This window comes from Chlamydotis macqueenii, chromosome 9 (assembly GCF_036417535.1).
Source record: "Chlamydotis macqueenii isolate bChlMac1 chromosome 9, bChlMac1.mat, whole genome shotgun sequence".
In the NCBI taxonomy this organism is placed as follows: Eukaryota; Metazoa; Chordata; class Aves; order Otidiformes; family Otididae; genus Chlamydotis; species Chlamydotis macqueenii.
The window spans coordinates 26,798,420-26,825,917 of NC_141564.1; the positions used below are offsets into that span (position 1 = coordinate 26,798,420).

Below are 27,498 nucleotides of genomic sequence, written 5' to 3' on the forward strand. Positions count from 1 at the left end.
GAAAAAGAAACAAAACAACTTCAAGCACAACATTAACACACTTCCTTTTGTAATAAAGGAAGTACTCCACCAGAGATGTTCAGTGAAATGAAGTTACATGTGAACTGCTAAACTGAAAACAAAAAGACATACAGCAGGCTGAGCTGGACGTGCTCATGTCCCACATCCATCTACCACTGAAAGCAAACAGACCGGAAACAGTGAAAATGGGAACAGAAACAAATCCTGAGCTGACTTTTTCCCCCTAAACATGCTTTTTCTAAAAGCTTCCCTGTTGTTCATCCCCTGTTCAACAGCGAAGTCCCTTTGGCCTCTGAAAGCTTCCCACTCCTCCTTGCACTTCTAATTTTACCAGACAACAGAAGCCTTGATTTCCGTAACGCTCGTTAGAAGTATCTTGCTGTCTGGAGTGTAAGAGCTCACACAGATCAGCACAGGTCTACTGCAGGTCATTAGAATGACCTACACTGACACGCTGACATCCCTGCCATCCTTAAGGCTGGAAGCTGCTGAAAAATCTCTCCCGTGCTAGTTCTGCCTGCAGCCTTTGTACAAGGTGATCCACTAGAAGAACCCTGAGCTCCCTAGAATAAACCAGCTGAAAATTCTCATAATATAAAAAATTTCTCATATAGTACAGAAAAAATAAGGACATACTTGGAACACGTGATCTCATATCAAGCTAAAATATTTTGAAACACGTTTTATTTTATTTTGGCCCCTTACTACATTTCCTCATTACTAACACCGGCTCTTCAGTATCGGTCACCTTGCAGCATTTCTTTCTGTTAAGTGTGCCACTAATGCTCTCCACAGGGTGTTTTACAAACAGCCCTCACACATGCAAGAGGAGGAGAACAGGATGAGCAGAGGCTTATCGTACGAATGTTTAACAACACGGGTTAACTAAAACTATGACTTTTTTCAAGTGTGTTTAGAAGCAGCTGCCTGAATGGAGTGGTTTCAGACTCCTGCTCCGTCAATCACGCAGTCTGAATAATCAAGTGGGGTTTTCTGTTTGGTTTGGGATTGTTTGTTTGTTAAAGTTCTGACACGTTACCTGTGAGTGAACTGACAGATGTTTATCAGCAGTGTCATTTCACGCCAAACAGGACACCGCCTACAAACAGATGTAACGCTGTCCAGTGCAGTGCAGTTCCTCCTCTCTCTTCCCCTTTAAGTGGTGCAGCAGTGTTTCTTAACAGCCTTGCCACTCGAGGGAGGCAGAGTCCTCCAGCACCCTTCCATCCTCCACCCATCTCATTTCAGTGCACAAAATACTTCAGCCTGTCACTGACGGAACAGCACGCTAAGCTGCACTGGGAGCTCAAACTACACACGGACAAAGACTTAAATTAACAGTTGCCTGAAACATCACTGGGGTCCAAGAAGTTAAAAAGAAGTCTCCAAGTCACATAGTCTATAGTTTCTCATGAACCACACTGATTTCTGCTGCCGACCACCACGAACTGCAGACTCTGGAATTCATTTCTGCTCTACTCACACATGTTTACAGCCAGGAGAGCTCAGCGTGCTGCCAAGTGACTTTGCTCAGGAAATAAAACATTTCTGCCTGCTGTATGTTATGGCATGCTGACAAGGTGTTTGGCCACACCAGGCCAGATATTCCACTTGTAGAATTTATCTGATGCTTCATCAGTGACATCAGTCACAATCCCTATAAAAGTCTGATAGCAGAGTATTTAAGAGAAAAAAGGAAAAAGAGCGGCAGAGAGAAGCAGCATACTGAAGTCCCACCCTCCACAACATGTACTATAGGAAATATCACCTCTGGAAATCAGGCATCGGAATTTGAATCAAAGGTTGTCTTTTTTTTTTTTTTATCCAATCTGCTAATTACTATGTACAACCAGTGAACCAGATACATCATAAAAACCGTTAACTTAAAACTTTAGGACAGATTCAGTCATAAAGATCAGTACTGAGTGATTGCGCAACCATATTCTATTTAACCAACTAGGAATTCAATTTTCTGCTTACTATTAGAAGGATTTATTTAAAGTATTTGTTTCTATTAAATCCGTAATGTTTCTGGGTAAAGTCAGATCCAATTAGGTGAAGGTCAAACAGCATCACAAGACTGCATTTGATTTCCCTCATCTTGCCCTTACATTGTTTAAAAGAAACGTCCAGTCTGTACCACGCAAGCTGCTCCTCCCCTAAAGGCTATGTGCCCAATTTAGAAATACACACTTAATTCATTTCCTGTTTGTTTCTTTTTACAGCACAAGATCCAGAAATACTCGCGATCTCACCACGCTGGAGTTTGCCCTGTCTTTATGATGAGAGTTTCCTCCTCAAAGTTCTGGTGGCTCCTGCTAAGGGTCTTCCCATGTCTTCATGCAGCTCGTTAGCAAATTGGTAATCACCAGCAGGAACAACCTCCTAATACTTGCTCACGTAATCTTCTTCAGCTGTTTTTTCCTACTGGTTGGCGCTGCTTTAATCACTGACCGGTATCCACAACTTTCTCCAGAACTGGAGTTAATTCGGCAGCGCGCACAAACGCGCAGCGGTACGTGCAGTTATGAACTACCCCGTACAATTCACCTTTCCAAGGCCTAAACTGTGACTCACGTACAACTGCAACAGAAGTTCTACTTTAACAGATGCCATGACAGGATACACAAAATAAGTGCCCTGTTTTGGTCAACATTTCCTCTCCCGTCACCCCTAGATAAAGACTAGGGTAAAGATAACTGAGTAGGACTTAACGTTCTTATGAATATTGTGGCTTCCTATCTGGATATTCCAAAATTAGATTGCACTGAATTAAAAAAAAAATCTAATTGGGCAGGTAAAAGACTTTAATTAAGCAGGCCAAAACAATACGTACACACACATATTTATAATGCCCAACACGGCAAAGCTAACAGTCCATAAAAACATCTTTTATTAGGCAATATCCACCGAGCAACTACAAAGCCAAAGAAGAAGGAAAAAAAAAAAAAAAAAAAAACGGACCCTGACAGCCTATTCGTTCATTCTGCAACAAACTGGAACTTCCAGCAAACCTACCCAGGAGGAACTGCCCTAATGGTAAGGCATTTGCCTTCTCAACTGTTTGTAGTGCTCTGGCAGAAATCCAGGACAACGAAGAGGCCACAGCAACCTCGTCAGCATGTTCTGTTACAGCAAGGTTCTTGGACAGCAAGTGCGTGCTCACAGCATCTTGCTCAGTGGTATGCATTTTGGTAAAACAAATCTCGATTCAACCAGTTAATACCCACGGACAAATGAACCCACAAAGAACACTCTGTGGCACTACAAATGTAAATCTTTGTGATTAATTAAGACGACATCACAAGAGAAGTCTTCATTTCAAAAACCCTTCCCATGCTACACAAAGTGGCAGGGTGCTTCTGCCTGGCGCCCCAGGTCTGAAGAGTTACCTACACTCATTTGTCCCAGAACAAAACAATCTCCTGCATATCACAAACAAGGAATTTAGAAATCTCTTTGTGAAGCTTTTAGCACCAGGGATGAGGCTATTCCCACATAACGCACTTGTTAGAAGGGCCAGACAAACACAGCAAAGACCTTGGAGAGCAGAGAACGACCGGACGCACAACTCGTCTCATGCTCTCCAAACCCAGGTCATCACCCGCAATCCCTCGCTTCACCATAACCAAGCCTTAGTACTAGCAAATACCCACGTTGTTACGGTATGCAAGAGAATCAATCAGTCTTGATATATGGGAAGAAATTTTTGTTAATACGAAAATATGAGCCATATAAAAACATAAATTAAGCATTGCTTATTCTTGAGGGAAGCAAGGGAGCCAGGGAACTCTCCAGCACAGTCTAGAAATAACAGTGATTTACAGAGTGCCTGGGAAACTCTCCAGGGAAAGTCTGGGATTTGTCATTTCATTTCAAATGACAAATTTCCCCCATCAGGCTCCTGCCCCCTCACTCTCAGAGCCCAGCGGGTACCGCGTGGGCACCACCACGGCCACAGCCTCCCGCAGCCCTGCTCGGGGGCAGACCGCACACTCCCAGGTCAGCCCTCGCAAGGGCACCTGTGCCAAGCCAGCAAGGCCCACCTCCTGCAGCCGAAGGAAAGCAAGTTCAAAGTGCAGGCGTGCTAATCACCACGTTGCGCTGCTTTCCAGCCCTGCGCAGGCGCTGCCCGCAAGGCAGAGCGGTGCTGCCTGCCACGGGAAAGGCCAAGGCGCAGGAGGACACAGCACCATGAGAGGCGACGCACAGCTTCGAGTGCTGTTGGACTTCTCTTCACGCCGTCGTAGGCGCTTCAGCCTCTTTCCTACACGTCTGTAGAGGCTGTCCGGGGCAGCAGGCTACCACACACGCTTAAAGGTAGGGAAAGAGTTGCAGGCTCTGATAGTGCTGCATATAAAGTTGCTCTTCCTATAAAATGCACAAATAAGTGTCTGTATACACGATCATATTGACAGAGCCATATCCATAGTGGATGTTACCATGTGACATGGAGGACAGCAAACACCGAGTTTGGCAGGCAAGACTTCCCAGGTACAAACACTGCCCAGAGCAACCTCACTTGTCCAGAGCAACGCGCAGCAACACAAGGTAACCCATCTCACTGCAATGAGAGCTTCCATCTCACAAACCTGAGGTTTAACGTCTCATCCAAACAAAGCACATTGAATGGTGATACATGAGAGGAGCAGAGGGAACACACATATATCCTCCCACTATGACAGCCCTGCTAAACACAGATACTTCAAGGCTTACTAACAAATCGGTGCCTTTTCAAAGCTACGCATTCCTCCTACGCAAAAAGGGCAGCAGCAGTTCTCGGAAACCAGACTGGCCTCCTGAAGACTTATCGCTCAGTCTCAACTAAGAAAGGCTGTTGCTTCGCTCCTTAGCGGTCTCTGTACAAGGAAAGCAGCGATGCAAGTTCGAATAACTGTTCACATCCACTCACTTTACTACAAAAAAATGCAGATAAATACACTTTTCCTCTATTGTGCTTTCTACAACTGCAACTTGAAAAAAAACAAAAACAAAACCCCAAAAAACCCAGAACAAAACAGTGAAAGATTCATAAGCTGCTACTAGAACAAACCCTGCAAAACCCAAAGCATGACTGCTCGAGAGGATCTGTGTGGGCAGTCAGTTTCAGAGGATCGTGACAGCGATGCTCTGCAAGAAAGGATGCATAAACACCTACTGGATAAACAGGCTTTGGGTTACAGTTGGAAGGCTTTAAAAATTTTAAGTACTTTTGTTCTACTGACCTTAAACACAAATATTCAGTTAAATAACCCTCTATGCAGGGGTTAGGCCACGGAAGAAGAGTCCGAGGCTCCAAGAAGCCAGCTGCAAATGCTGCCTGCTGTAGGATTATTTTTTTTAAAAAAACAGGTATGTTTACATAATATATGGATGGGTTTCAATACAAATAAATATTACAGCAGATGGCAGCTTCATGTCATATTTCTGGCAATGCCAGCTTCCACAGCTCTTGCCCAATTTATGCAGTCCTTTTCCTACCATGCTCTTTCACTGCACTTGCTTCTGGGCTGACACCTGATGAGATCTGGGAACCGCTCTGATGGGGATGTGAGGGAGGTGAGAGGAAGAAAACTCTTGGCCAGGTTTGTTTTGTGGGTTTTTTCAGCTACATCAATCCCCTGGTCTGGCTGGCAGCTGACTGAACTGAAGGAGTAATGGGGAAGGGGGAAAACCTCCAGGCACCACCAGCACCAAAACCAGACCTTTTACATCAGAGTGCAAAAAAAAAAATAAAGGACACAACTAAAACTCCACCAAGCTGGTCCTACAACAGCCCTCTACAACAGAGGGCTGTTATGACTCTCGGTCAAACTCCTATTTTAAGGCCATTCATCTAGAATATGGTTAAAATCCTTGTTCCAATCAATACTTAATCTAAAAATCCGGTATTTTTATTTGATACCAAAACTATCTGTTGTCAGGTAACACAAATGATCTTAAAGTCACTGCTGAGGGAAGATCTGGGGTTTGGGTGATTTCTTTTTCTTTTAGGAAAAGAAGTGATACTGTTCACGTCAAAAACAGTCATTAAAAGAGAACTGGGTAGAGAAGTATCAGTTTCTAGGCTGAGGATTTCAGCTGGAAAAAGAAGGAAAAGAAGTATCTCCAAAAGTACTTCATGACAGAAGTAAAGGAAAAACTGGACATAAAGTCCTAGGCCAAGGAGTGTCACAGGAGTCTTGAAAAGCAAACTAATTGCAAGAGAAAAGTTCCAAGGGGACCTGACAGCGAGTCTCTCCTCGTAAGAACCTGGGACACTGAGTTACATACCATCTGTGCTGCATTTCCACAGGGAAGAGAAACTGACAGTACAGAGCTTCAGTCATCAATTTTTCAGAAAGGGATACAAAGACAATTAATTTGTCAAAATAATTTTGGCAGAAAACCAACAAAGAATACTGGTAGGACAGAAGGCAGATGAAGTTTTGAATACAAGCACAGATTGGCAATAAAAAAAATACCTGTAATTCTCTACAGAGACAGGTAAAACAAAGTAAGATTTTAATGGCCACTATTCAAGAATATTAGTTTTGTGAATTTAAAATAGAAATTCAATTACCCTTCATCTGACAAACACTTAATATCATCAAGCTTCAGCAACCACAACTAAAAATCAATTAAAAAAAATGCACACCTGCAGTCATGCAGTTGAGATGACACAGCAATTGTAACCGACTTCTCACAGTCTTGAGTGCTTTCTTCTAGGGAATCTCTTCCCAAGGAATATTCACATCTACCGCTGACTATTCCCTGGCACTTGCTGTCAGTCCAGTTCAAGTGAGATACAGAAGCAGAATTGTGATTTGTGGGGAAGAAAGAAGAACCAGAGGCAGTGTTACGGGGGAGAGATTGCAAAGAACTTAAAAGAGAAAACCAGAGAGGAACACAGAAAACAGCCAAGTGGTGAAAGGTGCAGCCTGTACCCGCTGTCTTTTCAGGTGAGCTCACCCTACTGCAGAGGTTTAAACTGGCCCCACCACAGAGTGGGGCTGAGCAGGACTGTTCAATTTTTCTCCTCCCTTGGCATGCAGATACCTGAGAATATGATAACCATGTTATTTCAGGGAAGTCAGGGGAAAAAAGAACGCATTGAAAAACACTGATTTAATCTAGAAAAATCTTGAGTAAAACCCTTCAAAAGAACGGGGTCCCCCTACCCTTCAGTCAGTAGGGCAGTTTGTAACGAGGACCTTCATCTGTTGTGCTTGATCTTGGGAAGTGGCACTGAATTAGGTTTTGATTATGCAGCAAAAAGAGCTGATACATACAGGGTACATGTACACTGCCAAATAAAAAACCCCTAAAACCCAAACAAGACACTTCATGTACTACTTCATCATGTAATCTTTCAGAAACAATGCCCTGAAGGGTCCACTCCAAGCAAAGCATGAGAAGGCAGCTCAAGGGATCTGAAAAACATCAGCAAATCAGTTGCTTTGATTTTCTAATTTATTTTTTTAAAACAAAATCCAGCTATATTGTGTCTATTTTAATTAGCAAAATGAGTAAACACAGTAATTTACACGATCCAAAGGTCGTCTTAAAAGATCACACCAGCTAACACTATCTTAAAGGGATTAAACCGTATCTATGCAAAGCTTGACAAGCATTCCAAGACCTGTTGGGTAAAACACCATGGAGGCAGGATGTTAGAAACACATACATGATTATGCAGTCAACATTTAAGTGCTGTGGGACATAGAATATTCACAGATATAAAATTAAATTAAGATACTCAGACAAGATGTTACCCTCCCTCACAAACTTAGAGGAGCTTCTCTAACAAAATCAAGACACAGAGTTTAAGAACAGTTAAAACCCATCAAAACATTTCTGTTGGTGTCTTTTTTTCTGCTAACACTAACCCTCTGATACTCCACAAGCTTTCTGCCTTTTGTTGGCCTAACAGCAGAGAGAAACAAAACACTAAAGCTTTCCTTTCTCCTATAAATTTGGTAACTTGACCTGTCAGATCAATTGTTCTTCATGACATTTCACTGATTTCCTGTAACTCCTCTTTCCCAGACAGGCTCTTGGGAAGCTGACCTCTTCCGCACGACGTTCCTCTCACCAGTGAGACTGACTGCGCAGTACTCTCGGACTACACGAGCTTTCCTCTCTGAATAAGCTTGCCTACAGCATCCCCATCAGCCTACATCTCCGTGTAACCGCTCTCACTGGCTCGGGCTGCGGTTTGTGCGAGTTTGTGTTCCGTCAGTTAGGAACTCCTGTATTACACATACAGACACATACACAATAAAAGACTGAAGCTTTCTAAAGACTCCTTACACGATGTCTTCATAAACACAGGCTGTATGCTGCACAAATTATTCAGATCAGCTCCTCTTTGTCAGAGACATTCCAATGAGCTCCCAAAGGCAGAGACTCTTTGCTGTCTGTATTCTGCTTCTGACAGAGGCGGCTTTGTTCCACCAGAAACGGCCCTGTCATGCATTAGAAGCCTATCTTGGTGTTTCTGGAGAGCTTCCATTAAATCTGTTCTAAGTCAAAGCTCCTACATACGAGCTTTAAGCAATTCTGACTAAAGATAGTATTTTTATCAGTTCACGTTCTTTAGCTCACCAAACCTACTGTTAGCTACACTCACACACTAACACTCAGCTTTTATATTTGTAAGTAAAGTCTGCTTAAAATACAGGATAATGAGACATATGCTCAAATTTATTACAATTTTATAACAACAAGTTGGATTTTGCTACCTTGAAAGACGTTGAAAACAGGAAGGAATAGTTTGGAGACACTGAGACAGAGGTTTCTGTTTTAAAATCACTTTTGTTATTTACACAAAGGAAGCTGTAGAAAGCCAGCACAAAGTTTCGCTGTAGTTTAACAGCATTGCATAACTTGGGAAACAAAATATGTTTTCATTTAAGTTTAAAAAGGAGCTAGGAATTCTGTTTTTACTCCAAGTTATAAAAAAAAAAAAACCCCCAAAAAAAAAAACAAGTCCTTAAACCATTAGACTTTCCAGACCAGAAAAAAAATAAGATTATAATTTTAGGCCAGTGTGGTATTTTCCATTCTTCCCTCCCCCCCCCCCCCCCCCCACTTCCTTTGAAGACTATTAATTAAAAGGGTTGTAAGAATTCCCCTGAAAATACCATTCTCTCCATCCCATCCATGCTTTAACTATTTTAAGTGAGAAAGTTAAAAAGTGGAATTTTTGCAATTCATGTTCACGTAAGGAGAAGCCTTTAAAAAGTACTATTCCTTGAAAACAAGGGCTTCGATAACCTGCACTCCCTGACAACACTGCTGTCATACAACTCTTACTCCCGCAGTGGCTCTGGGCTGAGAAAATACCCAGCCTCTGGCAAAAGTCCTCAACTGTAAGAAAGAGAAACAACAGGGAACAGGGGGATGCAGAAATGAAGGCATACCAGGTAAGTCCAAACGAACACCTGCTATACAGCTCCTAAATCAGGCTTGCACTTGACACAATACATTAGAGTCTCTCACATGTATGCTTCATGAAACAGAACCTTATCACTGCATGAACTTCAGAGGATTTAAAATCAAACTGTTGCACAACAGATGTAAAATTCCACAGACTTTGGGGGGCTTCAGAGAAACAGGAGCCAAGAAAGGATGCTACTACGCCTGAGAACATGAAACTTCCGAAGTTCCACAGAGATAAATGCAGGTTTAATGCTGAAGAATTCAGAACATCACCATTTCTACAAAGAGGAAACACTTGGGACAAAAGAAAAGGGAACACAAAGCTGAACAGATGGGAAGGACTGACTCCAGAAATATTCCTAGCCCAACAGATACTTTATTCAACCATGAGCCCCGTTCCTGAAATGAGGGGAATATCTTCCTATTCCACAGGTACAGACAGACACATCTGAAGTTGTGCAGTGCTACGGTAAAGATCAATCAGTATCTGAACGAGGCCATGGGCATCCTTTAGCCGTTGTGCTTGATTTCAGACTAAAAATAAGGTACAAGCAGCGAAGCACAGACATTTTTATTTCGTAGTTATGCAGACCACAGGAATTCACCTGCTGATACTGCTACTACCCAGGTGAGGATAACAAACAATTTATAACAAAGCAAACCCTCATTACACAAGCTTTTGAAATAGAGTTTAAAGTATTCACAACCCTGAAGTACAGAGTGCACATACGCTTGCATGTGCCACACTAAATAACGCTGGCAGTAATTATCAGCAACCATAAACCAGACTTTTCAGCAGTCGTACCGTGTAAGTTCTGCCAACTTTTCCTTTTCATTAGGCACCATTTGCAGCGTATCCATTTTTCTTGTTACTGACTTTGTACTGAAAAAAACTCACCCCCCAAAAAAACAAACAACCAAAAACCACAGCACAGCAAATGATCTTTTTAAAAGAAGCCCAAGCCTGGTGCAGGTGCCATGGCGTGCCCAGCACTGATCGTAAACAGTAACGCCTGTGCTGTTTACATAAAAGATACCAGAGTCACACTGCACATTGCGTACTCGGCAGAAAGTAAACAGTGATTCAGCTGCTCAAGGAAAACACTGGCAAGAGACAGCTCTTAAGGGCAAGCATGACACTCTCGCTCCATCTTTAACAGTTCAGTAAGGGCAGGCTAAGCTTAGCTTCACAGACTGCAAAGACTAGCTACGACTGCTTCACGTGTCAACATTTAGCTGAGGAACTGTTTAGATTTGAAGGATACTTATTTCTACTGAAATATATTATGTTCTTTCCTTCTCTACCCATTTTCAGAGAAACTAACACCGTCCCTATCCCATTAAACGTGAGCTTCGCCGCAGTGGCAAGGCAAGTCTCAAATTCCTGTGCATGTCTACTGTTATTTCTATTTTCCATCTTCAAAGTAGCATGACAGTTTTGGAACAAGTGGTTACCGTTACTTGAGATTCCAGTAAGAAACTCACTTTTTATGTTCAAACAGGTATTTAAATAGTAACTGGACATCTCCGGTTCAGCCTACCTGTAAGCTCTCCCTACTAAATCAGTACAGACAGAAAAGTAAACAATTGTTCAACTTTAAAAACAGAGAGTATTCTGACACGAAAAGTTAAGATTTTTCCAAATAAGAGGAAAATCCCTCCGAGAACAAGAGCGTAGGCAAGGCACAGCCTGAGTCTGCAAACACTGCCGTACATCACAGATAGCGCTAACCAAAGCTCTGCTCTTCAAGGAGCTGCCCGAGAGGTACGCAAGAAAAATACAATCCAAATAAACAGGGGCTTACTCGTATTACAGAAACAGAAGCTCTGGTTAGCAAAATAAAACCTTAGCTGCGTGTTACATGAAATGATTCTGTAGCACTGCAGAACACGTTTATTTTGGTGCTCTCAAAGAACAGATAATCACATTCCATTCTAACTGATTCACAGCTTGTAAAAACTAAGCCCCTGCATATTAACATGTGCAACATTTGATTTCTCATTCTTAAACTGTCAGGCCTAAATTTCTGTTGAATTTGCCACCTTGCGGCTGTTCCTCCGAATTGTGGTAACAGTAAGGACGCTATTTTGTATACTACATTTCATTACTTGACTGAGAGCTCTTTCGACTACTAGTATTCACTCAGGCATCATTTTAAAAAGGTATTATAAATAATTTAAATTTATAATTACTGAATTTTACGTTTATATTTTTAATTTTAAAACTGTATATATATTTTTTTAAATGTAGAAATTTATTGCTACACTTACTTTTTGCTTGCTTCGTAAACATCTGTGATATTGGAGAAAAGGTGATGGCTCTCCGTTTTGGTCATCGTGAGGCTCAGTTCCCTGGAATTTTTAAACATCCGGATCAGAATCTCCAAGCTCAGCAAATAAGAATGCTCAGAAGATATCACTTCAAATATCGCCTGTGAAGTGGAAGGGGGAAAGAAAAGACTTACTATTGACTAACTTTTTTTTTTTTTTTAAAAAAAAAAGGAAAGTGTGGAGGAGGGGTGCAAAGAAAAGCTACTGGGTGTAAGCTAGAGATTATAACATAAATATTCATTTCCATGATAGTTACATCATTTATTTATAAATAAGTGACTTAATAATAGACTTTTTTTAAAAAAAGTCTATATTCAGACTTTTCAATGCAACTACAAACAGAGTTTGAAGACAAAAAAAACCATAACACCAACTGTGATGACTCCCCATTCATACTCCTGAGAGGCGAGAGGTGTTTGTTTTGTTGTTGTCAGGTTTTATGAATGAAAAAACTACGTCTGTTTCTGTGGTCTGGTTGGAAGCCTCGTATCAGTCATGCTGCTGTTCACCAGCCAGTATTTGCTTTTGCTCTTATTAAACACAAGCTGCTAAGTTATTTACTTGAAAGCGTTCTGGGTTACAGAACTCTGCTTACCCAAGCACCTGCAGAAAAGCAAAACCCGTGGCAGAACTGAGGTTTTAGTCAGGTATCAGCAGCGATGCCTCGGTTACATGTAAAACACGCAGCCAGAGCAGGCCCAGGAGAAGCGAGCTATCGGGAGCAGCGGGTGAAGCCTGGAGGCAGGCAGGAGGGGCTGGCAGCCACAATTAGGGACCGGACACAGGCAGGCAGCCCTCCAGCACGCTCCCTCGCCTCCCACAAACAACTTCTGTTTTATCACCCTGCCACTTAAAGGGTGGCCATCATACCTTCCGTCAGCTGGCTGGCATACAAAGCAAACTTTTAATGGACTCTTGGACTTTGAAATCCACATCCTTGTTCCATTGGAAATGTTCACCTCATGTAGAAACCTATTCAGCTTTTAGACATATTTTACCTCTCTAGGTTTTACTTGCTGTTAACCTACTAGAGTTCTTATACATATATAGAGGGAAAAAATTAAATAGTTTCCATGAACCCTTTTGTCACGAGCTCCACCAAGTCACATCTGGCATCAGCGCTACCTTCCAGGCGTTACCAACGCAGAGAACGCCATCAGCAGACATAACTGAGAATAAAGTTAATACTTGCATTTATAATTTCATTAGGTACTTGCAACTGACTTCTCTAGGCATTCTCAAACCACAGGAGAAATACATACTTTAAATGCAACGGTGCAGATCTGAGTATTTAGAAAGGCTAGTGCCACAGAGAGATAGAGAGAGGGTCCGGCAGCTCAGTGTCCAGGAGGAGCTCACTGAGATGGTCTGACATACGCACCCTAAAGAAACCCTCTTCTTCTCCTCTGACCAGGAATAAAGGCAAGGCAGACTCTGGGCAGGGTGTCTTCCTCAATATTCCCAATGACACAGGAAAAAAAATCCAAAACATTCTGCTGGGAACACTTCTTAAGATTTCTTAAAGAGTTCAAGTCTAGTGAATTCTGCTGGTGTTCCTAAGGTAAGCTTCTCATCAAATATAATTTCCTCTTGGGTATCCTGAGTCTCAGTGTTCCCAGGCTGTGCTTTCAAAATTATTCCTGCCCTTCTAAAAAGTACTGATATTTTCATAATGAAATAACAAGTTTTGGATTTCTTAGAACAAAATAAATAAATAGATAAATGAAAATCTGCTTTAGCTGAAGCCTTAAAGGCTTATGCAGTGCAAAGATGACTGCACTCCACAGAAGAACTACAGGGCCACGAGACATACAAGGACAGGAAGTCGAATGTACATATCAGTAGTCTCTCCATCTTATTTCTTATTACCCATCTAAAAAGCTAAAGGGATCTGGTGAGAGACACAGCAGCAGCTAGGTAACAGCTCCAACATACTACATGTTATTCACAACAGTCAGCTCTGCTGTGCAAGAAGGGGATGCCTTAAGTAACATTAAATTGCCTGCGGACTCTGGCAGCCTGAAGAATCTAGAGAACATATAGGTACATCAGTCAAACTCTGGTGGCAAATATACCTTCTGCTTGGCTAACAATGTGCAGAAAGGTGCCTAAAAAGGGCACTGTGGCCTTTGCCCAGCAGTTAAATCTTCAGTCTCATTGTACTTCTCCCAGCTGTGTTCACAAAGAAAGGATTTACCTAACGATTGCTGCAGAATTCCATGGCTAATTGGTTTCTACCCAGGCATTTTTCAATACAAGAAAATATACAAGCTTTCTTATTATTATTGTTTTGGAGTGGTTTTGCTTATGCTTAGTATTACTGAGGGCCCTCAGGGACTTCTTCCAGTTTGGTAACAGAAAGTCATTAGCATAGTCAAAAATAAAAGGGATAAAGAAAGATTCTTTACTTCTAATGTGTAAGGATGGGAGAGAATACCACCTTACCATGACCCAAACACATTTCAGAAAATAAAAAAATAAAATTAAGAAACAATCTTCACTTTGACGTGGAGTAACTACACCACTTTCAGAGGCTGGGGTGGCACTTAGCAGATGGTTGCTGACAGTGTTTGAGTACCATCTCGAATCATACTGCGGTACATTTGCACGGTATCAAGGTAAGGAGGTGTTTGAATCCTGATGGACAGTACATACTCTTAAGAGGCCAGATGCATACTGCAGTTTGTACACACATACACAGTTGGTTTCCAGCTTGCAAGAAAACTAGATCTATCGAAAATTATTTTAGTTGAAATCAGTCTGTCTATGACACATTTTCTTTAGACAAAAGATGCACAGAGATCCGTCTCCACTAATGTGTTCTGAAAGATGGGATGTATGAATGTATGACATTGACATTTAGTCAAGGTAGAAAGCAAACAAATATTTTTCTCCCCTGCAGTGACAATGCATTATGACACAAAAAAAAATCTAATATGCTCTAAAAAGCCATTTAAAGAATATATAAAGAGTAACTGATAAAAGGCAATTGAAAAGAAAAACAGCAAAAGCATGACTTGGTAGTGCAACTACATCTTAAGAATATTTACTTAGGCTTCCCCTGAAAGAATGGGCCTCCAGTATTCAAATAAGAAACCCCTCAGGCTTGAACACATTTTTGGTAACATTACAGTCTTTACATTTAAAAGGCATCTAAGGAACCGGTTCTCTTTGAAGGGATGTAAATATGACTCCGGGAAACATAGACTAAAGGCTCCTAAAGGCTACGACTGAGATAAATGCCCTGTGTCTCACGGCTTCCCAGCAGGAGGGGACAGAAAAGCAGAACACAGGGCCTGAACTGTTGCACATCCTCATCCCCCAAAAAGTGAAAGAAGATAGCCAAAGAGATGTAGCATTATTTAAAAAAAACTCAAAAAACAATCCAACAAACTATTGCCTAAAATTCTTGTATGGAAAACAAGATGTTTCTTTATTTGCGGCATGAACAGAACAGCTATTGGTCACACAGCTAAATTAATATTTGCTGCTCGCTGTACACCTCTGAACTTCACAGGAAGCCTCAGTCAGGTCTCGCTCAGCTACACTCAGGGAGGCACGTCCTGAGGCAAAGTGAAGATCTTGGAACAAATTACCATGGCAGGTAATGCCACAGTGTTTCTACTAAAATAAAAAACAACGTGAGGTTTTTCCTACTGAAGGCCATCCCTCCAGAACTGCAGGTATGTAGTTGGCTAGGCCAGACTACTCTTTTCAACACCTCTCATTCCCTTTGATACAGCCCCTGTAATGAAGTAGGGTAAAGCAGATAAAGTGGACAAAAGGAACAAAGGGGAAAGCGACAGAGAAAGATAACTACCATCAGTAATTGCTGCTGTTGTCTGTACAGCTGACAGCATGGATGCACCTACTCCATTTCAGCGTGAAAGGAAAAGGGTTCGTTACACCGGGTACACAGTGCTCACCGTTGTTCACAGGATTAGTTACAACTAAGTGGCACTGTAAAAAGCTGCTCTTTGTTCCTCACTGCCTTTAAAAATTTATGTGCCACCTCCTGCCCTCCGTGACCGCAAGGTTAGTTTTACACCTTCCCCAGGACAGCACACAGCAGCGACTCGCTGCTCCTGAGCGGCCACCAAGCAGCCTACACCAGCTGGAACGAGCAGTCCCAGGAACCGCTCCTCCAGCAAGGCCCGCAGGACACTGGCAGGGACACATACACATCAGCAACAAACAGGTTGTGTTTATTTATTCTCCGTGAGGAGAGAAGACACTTCACTCCAGGACAGGAAGCGGTGTGATCAAATTGTCTGCTTATCCACAAAGAGAGAGTATTAAATCAGGCATGCAGTGCATCCCTAAACAATCAAAGAAAAAGAATGCGTTGCTTTAAAGAGTACCTCCTGTCTTTTCCTTTCTTCCTGGCTGATCGCTTCTGATAATCCATTCTTCTTTACCTAATAAATAAATTAAAAAAAAAAATTAATGTCTTTTGTAGAAAAATATGACTAAAAAATCCAGGACCATCACAACATTACACTAAGAATTCAGCTAAAGCATCTGTCCACTTCAGAAAGACAGCAATGAACCAGCAGAAATAGAAAAATTAAGTCAATAACATTTGTTATTTGACTTATCAAAAGAACTAAACAATTTCATTAAAACTATCCCAAGCTGCACACACAGAACTACTGCTGTAGAAGCTTGCACAGCTGAATCACAGTCACCATGCAAAGCCTCCCTGGATTTTACACACACAGAAGCATGAAAATGGCTAAGTGAAATTTCTTCACTGAGTCAGCCTGAAAAATCTTAGTGTGTTTATCTGTTAAACACACCTAAAGGAGCAGACAAACTACCAAGACAGGCAGTTCCTTGGCCAAAAAACTACTCTGGAGGAGCTCTGGCTTTACCCTAAGCAGTCATGGCAAAGCCCTGTATTTCTGCTCTCAGCCCTACGATGATGTCTCTCCCCACACCCCAACCAGCTCTCCATATACAGCCATCACGAACTCCAGCCATAGCCACATCCTCAAGCCACACGCTCAGCTACCAAAGCCCACACCAGAGACCCCTGAAGTTTATTCTTTCCTGGTGCAAATCCCAACTAATTGGATGCCTTTCTATTAAACTATTACACTACCTTTCAATCAGCCACCTGAAAGCTGTAAAGCACTCACTAGCAAGTACGATGTCACTTTTTGCTGGATGCAGTGGAGGACTTTTCTAAAAATACGCCACAGGAAATACCTATGAACATATCCAAGAGATTTCAATGCTTCCTGTTAATACAGCAACTGCAAATCTGCAGTCAGGTCAACGCAGTTCAAGAAACTGTAGCTGTGTTTCATGATCGTTATTGTGTCATGTATGGGTGTGTACATACAAAGTACACAAATTAATCACATAAGCAAACGGTTCAACCTTATATTCTTAATCAACAACAACACTTCCAAAGAGAGAGAGGCCCAAATACAGAGACTATTTGTGGCACACTCTGTAAAATAAAATTCAATTCCTGTTTTTGAGGTGACCAAAATGTTTTAGCTGAAATAGCCTAAAAATCACATTTGTGATATTATGCAAACAAAAACTTAATATAAGCTAAGAAGATAACTAGAAAAAAATAAGATGTCCAACACTACAGCTACTAACATCCTCTTACTGTCACACTGGACTGCTTTCTTCCAGCAACTCAGTTATAAATGATTCAACCACGGAGAGGCGAAGGATGAAAGAACGACAGGTTAACTCTGTGGGAATTTTCAAGAAGCTCCCCCAAAATAAAGAGATACTGGGGGGGGAACTCACTAGAAGTATTTCTTTGAGAAATACAGTTTGGTTTATGGTGCAGCCTCTTACTGAACATAAGCCCTCTGATACTGGAGGAGAAACGAGAGCTAATGGAGCAATTAGCCCTAAAGATCCTTGACAGTAAAACTAGGTAGTTTGATACCACAGAGAAGAGAGAGTCACGGAAAACAGACAGTGTCAGCGACTCAATAAAGCAACTTGCAGCAGCTTTTTAAATTAATGAGAAAAACCTCAACTGCGCTTGTCTCAAACCAGAGAAAGCGATGATCAGAAAAGTGAAACACAGGATGAGCAAAGCTTGGAAAGAGTGTCACGTTAGAGAGAACATGCAAGATCTTGATGCAGCACTACATAAATACATTGAACCTACTGGGCATGAAACGAACTGAACATTGCATTTGTCGGAAAGTAAATACATCTACTGTACGGCACAAATTAAGATCACTGCCTGTGATCTGCAGGAGATTCTTGAAAAATATCTAAAGATACTTTTGGAATAACTTTTGGAAGTATTGGTTATTCTCCCTAAATTAAACTTTTAAGTTAACAGATGAAGGTTGGAAGGAGCAGAGGTAGCAGACAAGGCAGCTCTTTACTTAATCATCTGCTTTGCTACTGCTAGCTGCCTAATCTGTAACAGGAACCTGAAGAGGAAGAGGGCTCAAAAGAGGAATCTGAAAGGAACTGGATTTAAACGGCACACTATTTAAATATTCTCTGAAAAGCTCAATCTGATTATCATGTGTGCACACACTGCAGAAAAATACAAACACTTTCTTTTTATTATTATCATAAAAGATTTGACAACTCCATACACGAATGTCTCGCTACCCCACTCAGACAGTCTGGTCAGCACCGCCTCAGCTGTCGAGCCTGTAAGCCACAGAAACACCCAGCAGAGCCAGAGGGTTCCTTCTGCTGCCTTCCCCTCGATTTCCCAGCGCAGCCACTGCTAACAAATACCATAAACATACTATGCTCCTTCTCTCCCAACATATGTTGAAACCCAGTACTTTGACATTTTCCAGCTGACTTCTTGCTACAATTCCACACTCACTTTTTCATACACATAGACAGCATGTAATTTTTCCAGAGTTATAAACACAGACGCTATGAGATTAAGATCCCCTTTTTTTTAATGCAGTGAACTACCTTTTCCCATGTACTCCCTGCTTCCAACCCTGTAAATCAAATAGAGACACTGAACAAGTCTGCTGTGCTAGAAATCGTAAAGAACAATTTGGTTTATGTAATTGTAAGCATGGCACAAGAATGATTCTCATACTGAGATGATCTTTACACTATTTTTGTCTCACAAAAAATTAGTGGGTTTGAAATCATTATTACTGAACAGCATTCCTTCCAAAATACCTCAGCTGTTGAACATTTAACTGCTAGTTTGCCTAGAAGGCAGAAGAAAACCCCAATTTGACTTCGTTATAAACAAACCTTTTTACAACGTTAAGCAATTAACTACATTTAAAGTACTTGATTTGTCGAAGGAAAATCTAAAGCAAATATTTTCAAAACCACATTGTCTTGTCTTCTTTACAATTATTGAATCAAGGAGGGATTCATATTTCAAAACCTTAAACTGCTGAAGGTCATCAACAAGTGTAGGACAGTTCTGAGCAGACAATCTAAATAGCATTAGGAGATCTCGCTGATGCTCAATATCTAATTTATACAGGGTATACACAGCCAGTGACCCCACCTGTCAAATATTCTATGTGATCGTGCCATGTAATAAATCTTTCTCATGCCACATCTAGAGATGAGGTTCTACAACATTTCACAAGTTACATAAACCAAACTCCCAAAAAAACCCAAACCCTTCATTTTAGGGATGTCCTTCCAGAAGCTACAGAAATTACCACAGGATAAAATTAACCACAGAACTCCTACAGTTTCTTCAGTCTCAAAACCATGCATACAATGACAGCCTGTAGAAACATCAACTAGTGTCATTAATTTGCCAGCTTATTAGCAGGGAAGCTAGCAAGCTTACAGCACTGACTAAAACAGCCGAATTCTGCTTTGTTTAACAACGCTACTAAGAACAAGCCACTGCAGATGCTTCACAGACCGTGCTAAGGATAGCAGAACACCACCATCTGAATGCTTGGCTTTTTAAAAATGGTTTCCATTAAATATACGTAGGCAAATCAACTCAGAGTTGGCTTGCAGCAATTTAGAACAATTCAGCAGAAACTTGTTTGCAACTGAAGCTTTTCTTTAGTATAATTCTCCCTTTTAGTGAATTCACATACACACTCTCTCTTCTATTTTTTTTTTTTTAAGAATAAGTTAAGTTTTGTCTTTGCCAAATACATGACCCTAAAACAAACTTCCTCAATTGTGTTGCTTTTTACATAAAACAAAGACCAGTAATTGATCAGGACTTCCCTGTTCTTATGAAATGAAAAACAAAGTTAAAAAAAAAAAACAACCAAAAAACCAGAACGAGACCCCGTTTAAGGTTTGGTCCACGACACTCCAATTTATTGAAAAGAACTATGAAGCACAGATTTCACTCCGAGCTTCCCTGCTGTCAGGATTTAATGACAGTAGGCCACTCAGAAGAGCCAGATGCAGTAACACGCACTAGCGTAACCCTAACTCTTGCAAGGACCCACATCAGTGCAGCAGCCAGTACCCCACACAGGCAAGGCCCAAGCAGCCATCTCTGGAGACTGTGGAAAGGACAAAGTCAGGGACTGAAATACAATGGGCAAGAGAGGCATGCTTGGGTTTTTTGCCTAGCATAGGTTAAAAAAAAAAAAAATAATAGAAGTGTGTCTTAAAGCGTAAAACCACAAAATATTAATCCCTTTGCATATCAAAGTTGTATTTAATTTCGCCTTAAACTACATTGAATTTTTTTTCTTGGTAATTTCAAATCACATACCCTAACCAGTCTGTTGTGTGGCACCTGAGCCTACATTGCTCTAGAAAAAGGGAGGTGTCAGGTAACTAGGGAAACTGATTCTGGCAGGAACATCAGGCAATACCTACTAAAATTGACTGAGAAAATAGATTTATGCCTTCGTTAAGCTGTTGGAGTTACCTTACCCTGAACCTAAATGAAGATCTCCAGATTTGGATTAGTAACCTCAAAATAGTTGCAAACTTGTAGACAAAAAAAATATTAGGAGACATCTTATATTTTGGAAGGGAAAGAAGATGACAAGCTTCAGCTAAAACTCCTGTAGCAAGCAAACAGCCTTGCTTCAATACATGCTTAGATACTCTTTGTCTGGCTACACGATGATCAAATACTCACAATGGACAGCTGACTCCACGTTGATCTCAGGGGCTTACAGTGAAAAACTGTCGTTTCATCTGATTTCTGCTCTCGGGGCTCAGACTCTTCATCAGAATCTATGTCCAGAGCTTTTTCTTTATAGTTCTGATATAATACAGCATTTTCTATAAAACAATAACAGTATGTCATTAATTGCTAGAAAGTTAGCTTAGTTGCTTTCATAAAAAATATAAGTAACACATAAAGAATGAAAGAAAGGAAAATGTCACTGTGTGATTCACAAACTCTATGATTCTATGAGACAAAGCTAGTATCTTATTTGGGATGGACAATGGTGCAGCACAGCAACAATGGATCACTGTACCACTACCAAAGAGATCCACACTGACTGAATTAAAGAACAGATGTGTCCTTTGTCAAGAAAAAACAGAAAACAATTTTTTCTTCCTTGGTTTGCTGTACAATGTATCATAATTAGCCAGCAATTTAAAAATGGAACAAGCATGTCAGTGGAGCAGAGTCACTAATCTGGAGGTCTAGCTATTTTAATCTACAAGATCATTATAAGTCCACTACCCATGCCAGCTTTTATTCTGTCAGCATTAAATATCATCCTCACATTTCACTAAGAGAAGGAAATAAGACATTTGGATTTCTCAAATTTCAGAATTTGAGGTCAGAACTATTCCAAATAGAAACTTCAAAGCTTGCTCGAATAAGCACGAGGCCTATGAACCTTTTGTACGCCAGTATTAACTCAGTACATCAATGGCAAAGCAACACAGGTGCGGAGCATACCCTTTCCATTCCGCAGCCTCCTCAACCACACACCCTTTTCAAAAGCAGACAGAAAAGGACAGAGAAATTCAAGACCAGAATAACCTACAGACAGCTTAAGCTGTTAAGAAAGCAGGCTCTAAAAGGTACCTTAGACACAGACTATGCTTTGGACAATATCCAATCTTGCCCTACAAGAGAAAGGGGAAAGAAGCAAAAGGTGTGGCGGCTCCAGGCACAGCTGCGACTCCTGAGGTCTTAGGCCAGGCTGGGTGGATCTGTTCCACCTGCTCAGACCATCCAGCCCTGGCTGAGTATTACACGAGGTCTGGCCTTTTGTACTTTTTCTTTGGAATGTGTCTATACAGTTTATACACTTTTAAGACAGGAAATTGTGTACAGCAATTGAATTCTGAGAGGCATTACAGAGAAAGTTATTAGTTGGGATAAGTCCAAGACAGAAGGGAGCCATTGCAAGAGAATCTGGAAAGTATCACCAGGTGATACGTGATAAAAGATGAAAATAAGAGAAAGACAGGGGTGATGCAAACAGAACACAGTGCAAAGTTTGGAAACTGGAAAAAAAGAGCAAAAGGAAGGTAACACAGCAGCTGAGATGACCTTAAGGAGGCATTAAGCAGAGAAAAGCCAAGAGAGTAGCAGTTATTATAATGAAACTTCCATGGAGTGATAGCCAAGAAGTTGGTTTTTTTCTTGTTGAAATACTGGGATAAGCAGCAAACTTGGCAAAGCCCAGAATTAATCAGCAACATAAAAAAGCAGATAGACAGACAGTGTTTTTCTGACACTTAAACCTGAAGCCTAGTTAGCAAGACAAGTCAAAGAATTCACCACAGCACCCTTGCCTTATGAGGAAAAGAGAGAAACAGCTGCACGAACCATGAACTCAGAGAATAACAATTCAGGTGTCTACCCCAAGCCCCTAAGCTGATCCAGAACTGCTTATGTCTTGCACCTGGGAAGAGCCACTGGGAACAGGCAGGAAGGCAGCCCCAGCTGGAGGAACAAGCCTCACCTGTGTGATTCCACAGAACTGTTAGGGCTGAGACGGACACACCAATCAGCTCATCAGGAGGGACAGGAGTTGAAGAGAAGCCCTTGAAACAAACCCCCATTTTTAGGCTGCCATTCTATGTTCTTTAAAACATTCCCTAAAGTACATCTAGTGCCAAAATTACGGTTCCATATTGTAGTCAGTTTACTGAAAAACTAGGCACTTAGTCCTTGGCTAGATATGAAAGAAGTGTGCAAAGTGATGCTGAAGTTCGTTTCTCCTGTGACTGAGCATGTTATCAAGTCTACATAGAAAAGGTCTTACCTTCCCCATCAAACGTCCCCTGTCCTTTCAGTATTTTCTTCTGATAATTCTAACAGGAAAGAGATATATACACATTAAAAGAAGAATGCACAATAACCAACAGTAACAAGAACTTCTGTTTCATTTGATACTTAGGCACCAAATTAACAGGCCCTGATCTGCAAGCTTCTGATGTTGGACAAGTACTCATGAAAACAATTGTTTCATCACAGAAAGTGAAAAGCTACTCTAATTTTCCTTCTCTCATCCATTGTTTATACGTATTTGTCCCAAGTGTTTAGTGTTTCCTATGTTTCAAAAGCAGAGTACACTAGCTTAACAGGAGTTCAATGAACTTGTAACTCATTCCACCGCCACTGGGCTTTTCTACGAGGTGCACGACTGAGCTGCTATCTCCTTCCATGCACTCTGCAAAGAACATCCACAGTAAGTACTTTGTAAACTAACGTTTTGAGACCAAAACAAACTTTTGAAATAAAACAGCTGTTTTGGTGCAACAAGTCCTGTGGTCTAAGAAGTCTATTAAAAAAAAAAAATGCTTCTAGCAAGAACAGCTTTGCGTGAAAAGGCAGGACAATGTCACATTCTCCAATTTTAAACATAAGTTACTGTTAAAGTCTACTACCAAAACAAACCACCTCCCTAGTCAGTAGTAGCTCACAATCTCATCTGTTACTATTCCACCACTTGTAGCATTTTCACAAAAGCTTCCACAACCATAATTTTTAATTTGTCTCAAAGCTGTCATAAAGCTGATAGTTGCTTTAACAGCTACAGCATTAGCCCTTAGCCTGAATACTTTATTACACAATTCCAAACACTACACAGAAAGGTACCAATATATTTTTTTAAAAGTAACAAATTATATTTAAAAAGAAGGAAATACAAGACTACAGTATGACATGTTCAAGTACAAGAATATTTTCAGTAAGCCTTTACAATTTAATACATTAATATTCAGTATAAATCTACTACTCCTACGGGATTACAACCAAGATTTAAAAGCATTACTTGCAGACATTAAAGTTACACTACAAAGAGATACCTGAAGTGGCCTCTATCAATTGGAAAAAAAAAAAAAAAAAAACAAAAAAACCCCACCAAAACACCAAAGCAAACAAAAAAACCACGCACTCTGATTTTTAAAAACATTTTCAAAGTAAGATCTTTCAGGAATAAGGGAGGAAGTTTATTTTTCTGTCAGGCTATTTACTCTAGCAGGCAGACTTTATTAAGCCAATGTCTCTTTTTTTCCTGTTTACTACTTTCTGGCAAACAGGTTTTAAAACATCAATTCGCTTGTGAAAGAAAATCTCGACGTGCTGGGGAATCCAGCAGGAAATGTAGGAGGCTGCCAGCAGCACAGTTTTGAGCTGCTCAGATTGCAGCAGTCCCCTGAAGCCTCCACCACTTCCCTTTGAAAACAACACCTGTAAGTGATCTGCAGGACTCAGCACTAACTAGAAAAAGTTTTGAGACAGCAAAAAGCAAACTGAAGAAAAGGCCAGCGTTTGTGGAAAATACAGAGACTGCAAATCATGCTCCTGGCGTAGGCCGTTCACATCACCGCGCCACCGATCAGCGCAGCTTACCTTTATCCTCCCCAGGCTGGAAAACTTCTCTTTATCTTCAACAACCGCCTTCAGCACGGGCTGGGACATTCTGTTTTTTTTCTTGAAATTGGCAGAGCTGTCGAAGTCCACGCCGCTCACCACCGCCCTGCGGTACGACGTCGACCGCAGCCCGCGCCTCAGCGTCCCCGGGCTGTCCAGGTCGCCCTCGGCCTCCTCCTCAGCATCGGCCACCAAGGGCACGCTGAGGCTCTCCACCATGCTGCGGACCTTCAGCACCCTCCTGCTCGCCTCCGCGTTCTGGCTGTTGGCTTTGCCCGTCACCTTTATTTCGGAAGCCAGGCTCTTGGGAATGATCTGCTGCGTGCCCACTTTGAGGGCGGCGGGGCTGTGGGTGCTCAGGACCACGGGCTGGTCCTGAGGAGCGGCGCCTTGCTCCGGGGACACGGCCTGGGAAACGGACCCCGGCTGCACTCTTTCAGGTGTTTTGGAAGCCCGGTTGCATTGCGAGAGCAGGGCGGCGGGGCCGGGGGAAGGCGCGTTTCCAGGCGGCGAGGGCTGAGGGCTGGCTGCAAACACGATCTGCTCCCGCTGCGGTGTAAGCGCCGGCTGGCTGGAAACCCTCGGGGGGTGACCCAGCCGGCTTCCAGGGGTGGTAATGGAGCCGTTGGCAGTCAGACCGACAGAGCTGTTCGAAAACAGAGCCGGCACCGAGGGCCGCTCAGGGGAGCCCGCTGGCCGGGCGGGAGGCCGTACCTTCCCGTTGGACACCGATCCCATCCCGGGGCTGGAAAACGAGGGGCCCCGCCGGAGCGCTCCGCTGCCCGGGCAGGTGCTGGCGGTGCCGGCGGGCTGAGTCACGGTGAGGGCGCACCTGTCCTCCACGGGGAAGTCGGTGAAAAGCACGCCGTTGGGGCTCTGGTAGGACTGGGGCCGGGCTTTGCTCCAGGCGCGGGGCTGCGGCCGGGGGGTCGACCTCCTCTTCCAGCGCGGCTCCGCCTGGCCCGGGAGATCCGCCTCGTCCATCGCCCGCTCCGCGGGGCCGCCTCCGCCGCCTCAGGGCGCCGGCGGCAGCAGCCCGGCGAAGGGGAAGCAAACGGCCCGGCTCCTCGGGCCGCGGCAGCGCCGCTTCCCCGGGGCGGCGGGCGCCGGGCCAGCGCGGGCCGGGCCGCGGAGGCGGGAAAGGGGCGGCAGCCGCAGCCCCGGCTCGCGCCCACCCGCCCGCCCGCCGCGCGCTTCCCGCCGGCGGGCGGGGGCTGCCGCTGGGCGCCGCTCCCACCTGCGAGCAGCCCGCGCTGAGCCGCCCGGCCCCGGCGGCGGGGAGCGCAGGGCACGGCCCGTTCCCGCTGGCGGTCCCAGCCGCAGCGCCCAGGGCCTCACCTCATCGCGGCGCCCGGGGGGCGTGGGGGGCACGGCCGCCTCCCCGCCCCGCCCCACCTGCGGCTCGGCTGGGGCGGAGCGCGGCGCGCAGCCCTGCCCTCCCCCGCCACCGCGCTACTGCCCCGCCCCGCCGCCCGCGGAGCGCCGGCCAGCGCCGGGCCGCGCAGGTAGCGGGAGGGGCCGGGCTGCGGGCGGGGCGGCCCGGCCCGGCTGCGGGGGAGCGCGGGGCGCGACGGGAGCCACGCCTCGGCCAGCGCGGGACTCGCTTCCCGCCGTGGTAACGCAAAGTCGCGTGCGGCGCGGGCTGCTGCGGGCGGAGAGGCAGAGCGGGGCCTTTGTCCTGCCCTGCGCGGCCAGGCCAGGCCCGCAGGTAACAGGGACGCGGTTTGTGTTCGGTTACGTGTAGCAGTCCTTACAGCATGCCCCTGCTGCACTACCTGCTCCGCTGCAGTTAAAATTTCTCTCTGCTTCTGTTGGAAAAAAATTACGATCCCTGTATTTTCAAAGCCATCTTCTCACAGTGCATGGAGTATTTAGCATGAGTAATTATTTAGCTCTGCTATTAATTGTCACATTGGATATCAACATCAAAAATAATTCAGAATGCTTTCCTAGTACTGAATCACAAAACTGAATTATTTGTCAGGCTTCCCTCAGCTGCAGGAAAGACCAGATGGAGGTGTGATTTCTGTTCCTGCATAATCCGGAGCGGCAGAACAGAAATACTGCGGACACCTAAAGATGCTGGAGCCCAGGCCCTGCCTTCATGGCCCGGGACACCAGAGGTTTGCAGGTGGGACAAAAAGGCACTGAAGGACACACGACGCACACCTATTCCTGTTAATCTCGCCCTTGGCTCTCAGGTTTTCCCAAACTAACGGTGAAGTATCCGGTTATTTACATCTAAGTGACCTCAGGAAATGGCCAAGTAGCTGGAAGCAGCCAAGGCTTTGTTAGGCTGACCGCCTTTCCTCACACCTGGCTGAGAGGGCATTTTGCTTTCCTTACCTGCAAGATGCAAGCTTGATTTCTCCACGGATTTTAACTGAAAGAAACACAGAAAGCTTTGATGTGGAGGCTGGGCCTGCCCCACACCAGCAGTTCAATTCAATACAATACAATACAATGCGGCAGGGGCTCCTGGAGCCCCGGCACCCAGCAGCTTTGGGGCCGGAGACCCGACTGGGGGTGGTAGGACAGGGTCCTGGGGGTGCAGAGCGGGCTCTGTGCTGTGCCTCTGTGACACAGGCGGTTCAGCAATGAGGGACGAGAGCTCTGTCCTCGGCCTAGGACAAGCACACAGATTTAGCAAACTCTTCAAGTTTCTCCTACGATTGGCAGGAGCAAGGTGGAGCAACCTTTCCCTGACAGTAGGTTTAACCAAAAAGCGCCACCGGGTTTCTACTTGGCAGATGCCAAATCCTGAACTGATACTTAGGAAATCCGAAAGCTGAGGTAATGATCGTGTTTGTTACAAGAAAGGAATTTCATTAGAAAAGAGGAGAGACCTGTACCAAGAGAAGGGCTAGCGTCAGACTTGATGGCAAGCCGTATTGCAAAGGCTGTCCAGCCAATCCCCCCGAAACGTACGCGTGGGTACAGAACTGCAGGAGAAG

The 27,498-nt window shown here is 43.5% G+C and overlaps 1 protein-coding gene across 1 annotated transcript in view; it reads right to left on the reverse strand.

Moving 5' to 3' along the window:
* The window catches only part of ARHGEF26 (Rho guanine nucleotide exchange factor 26), a 45,395-nt gene extending 19,773 nt beyond the window's left edge, over positions 1-25,622 (reverse strand). The window contains exons 1-5 of the mRNA XM_086754790.1: positions 24,524-25,622; positions 22,932-22,980; positions 20,834-20,979; positions 16,137-16,193; positions 11,716-11,876 (exon numbers count right to left, since the gene is read on the reverse strand). Of these exons, the coding sequence (XP_086610916.1) occupies positions 11,716-11,876; positions 16,137-16,193; positions 20,834-20,979; positions 22,932-22,980; positions 24,524-25,528 (1,418 nt within the window). The 5' untranslated portion in view covers positions 25,529-25,622. The remainder of the gene's footprint in view (positions 1-11,715; positions 11,877-16,136; positions 16,194-20,833; positions 20,980-22,931; positions 22,981-24,523) is intronic.
* Positions 25,623-27,498: the final 1,876 nt, after the last annotated feature.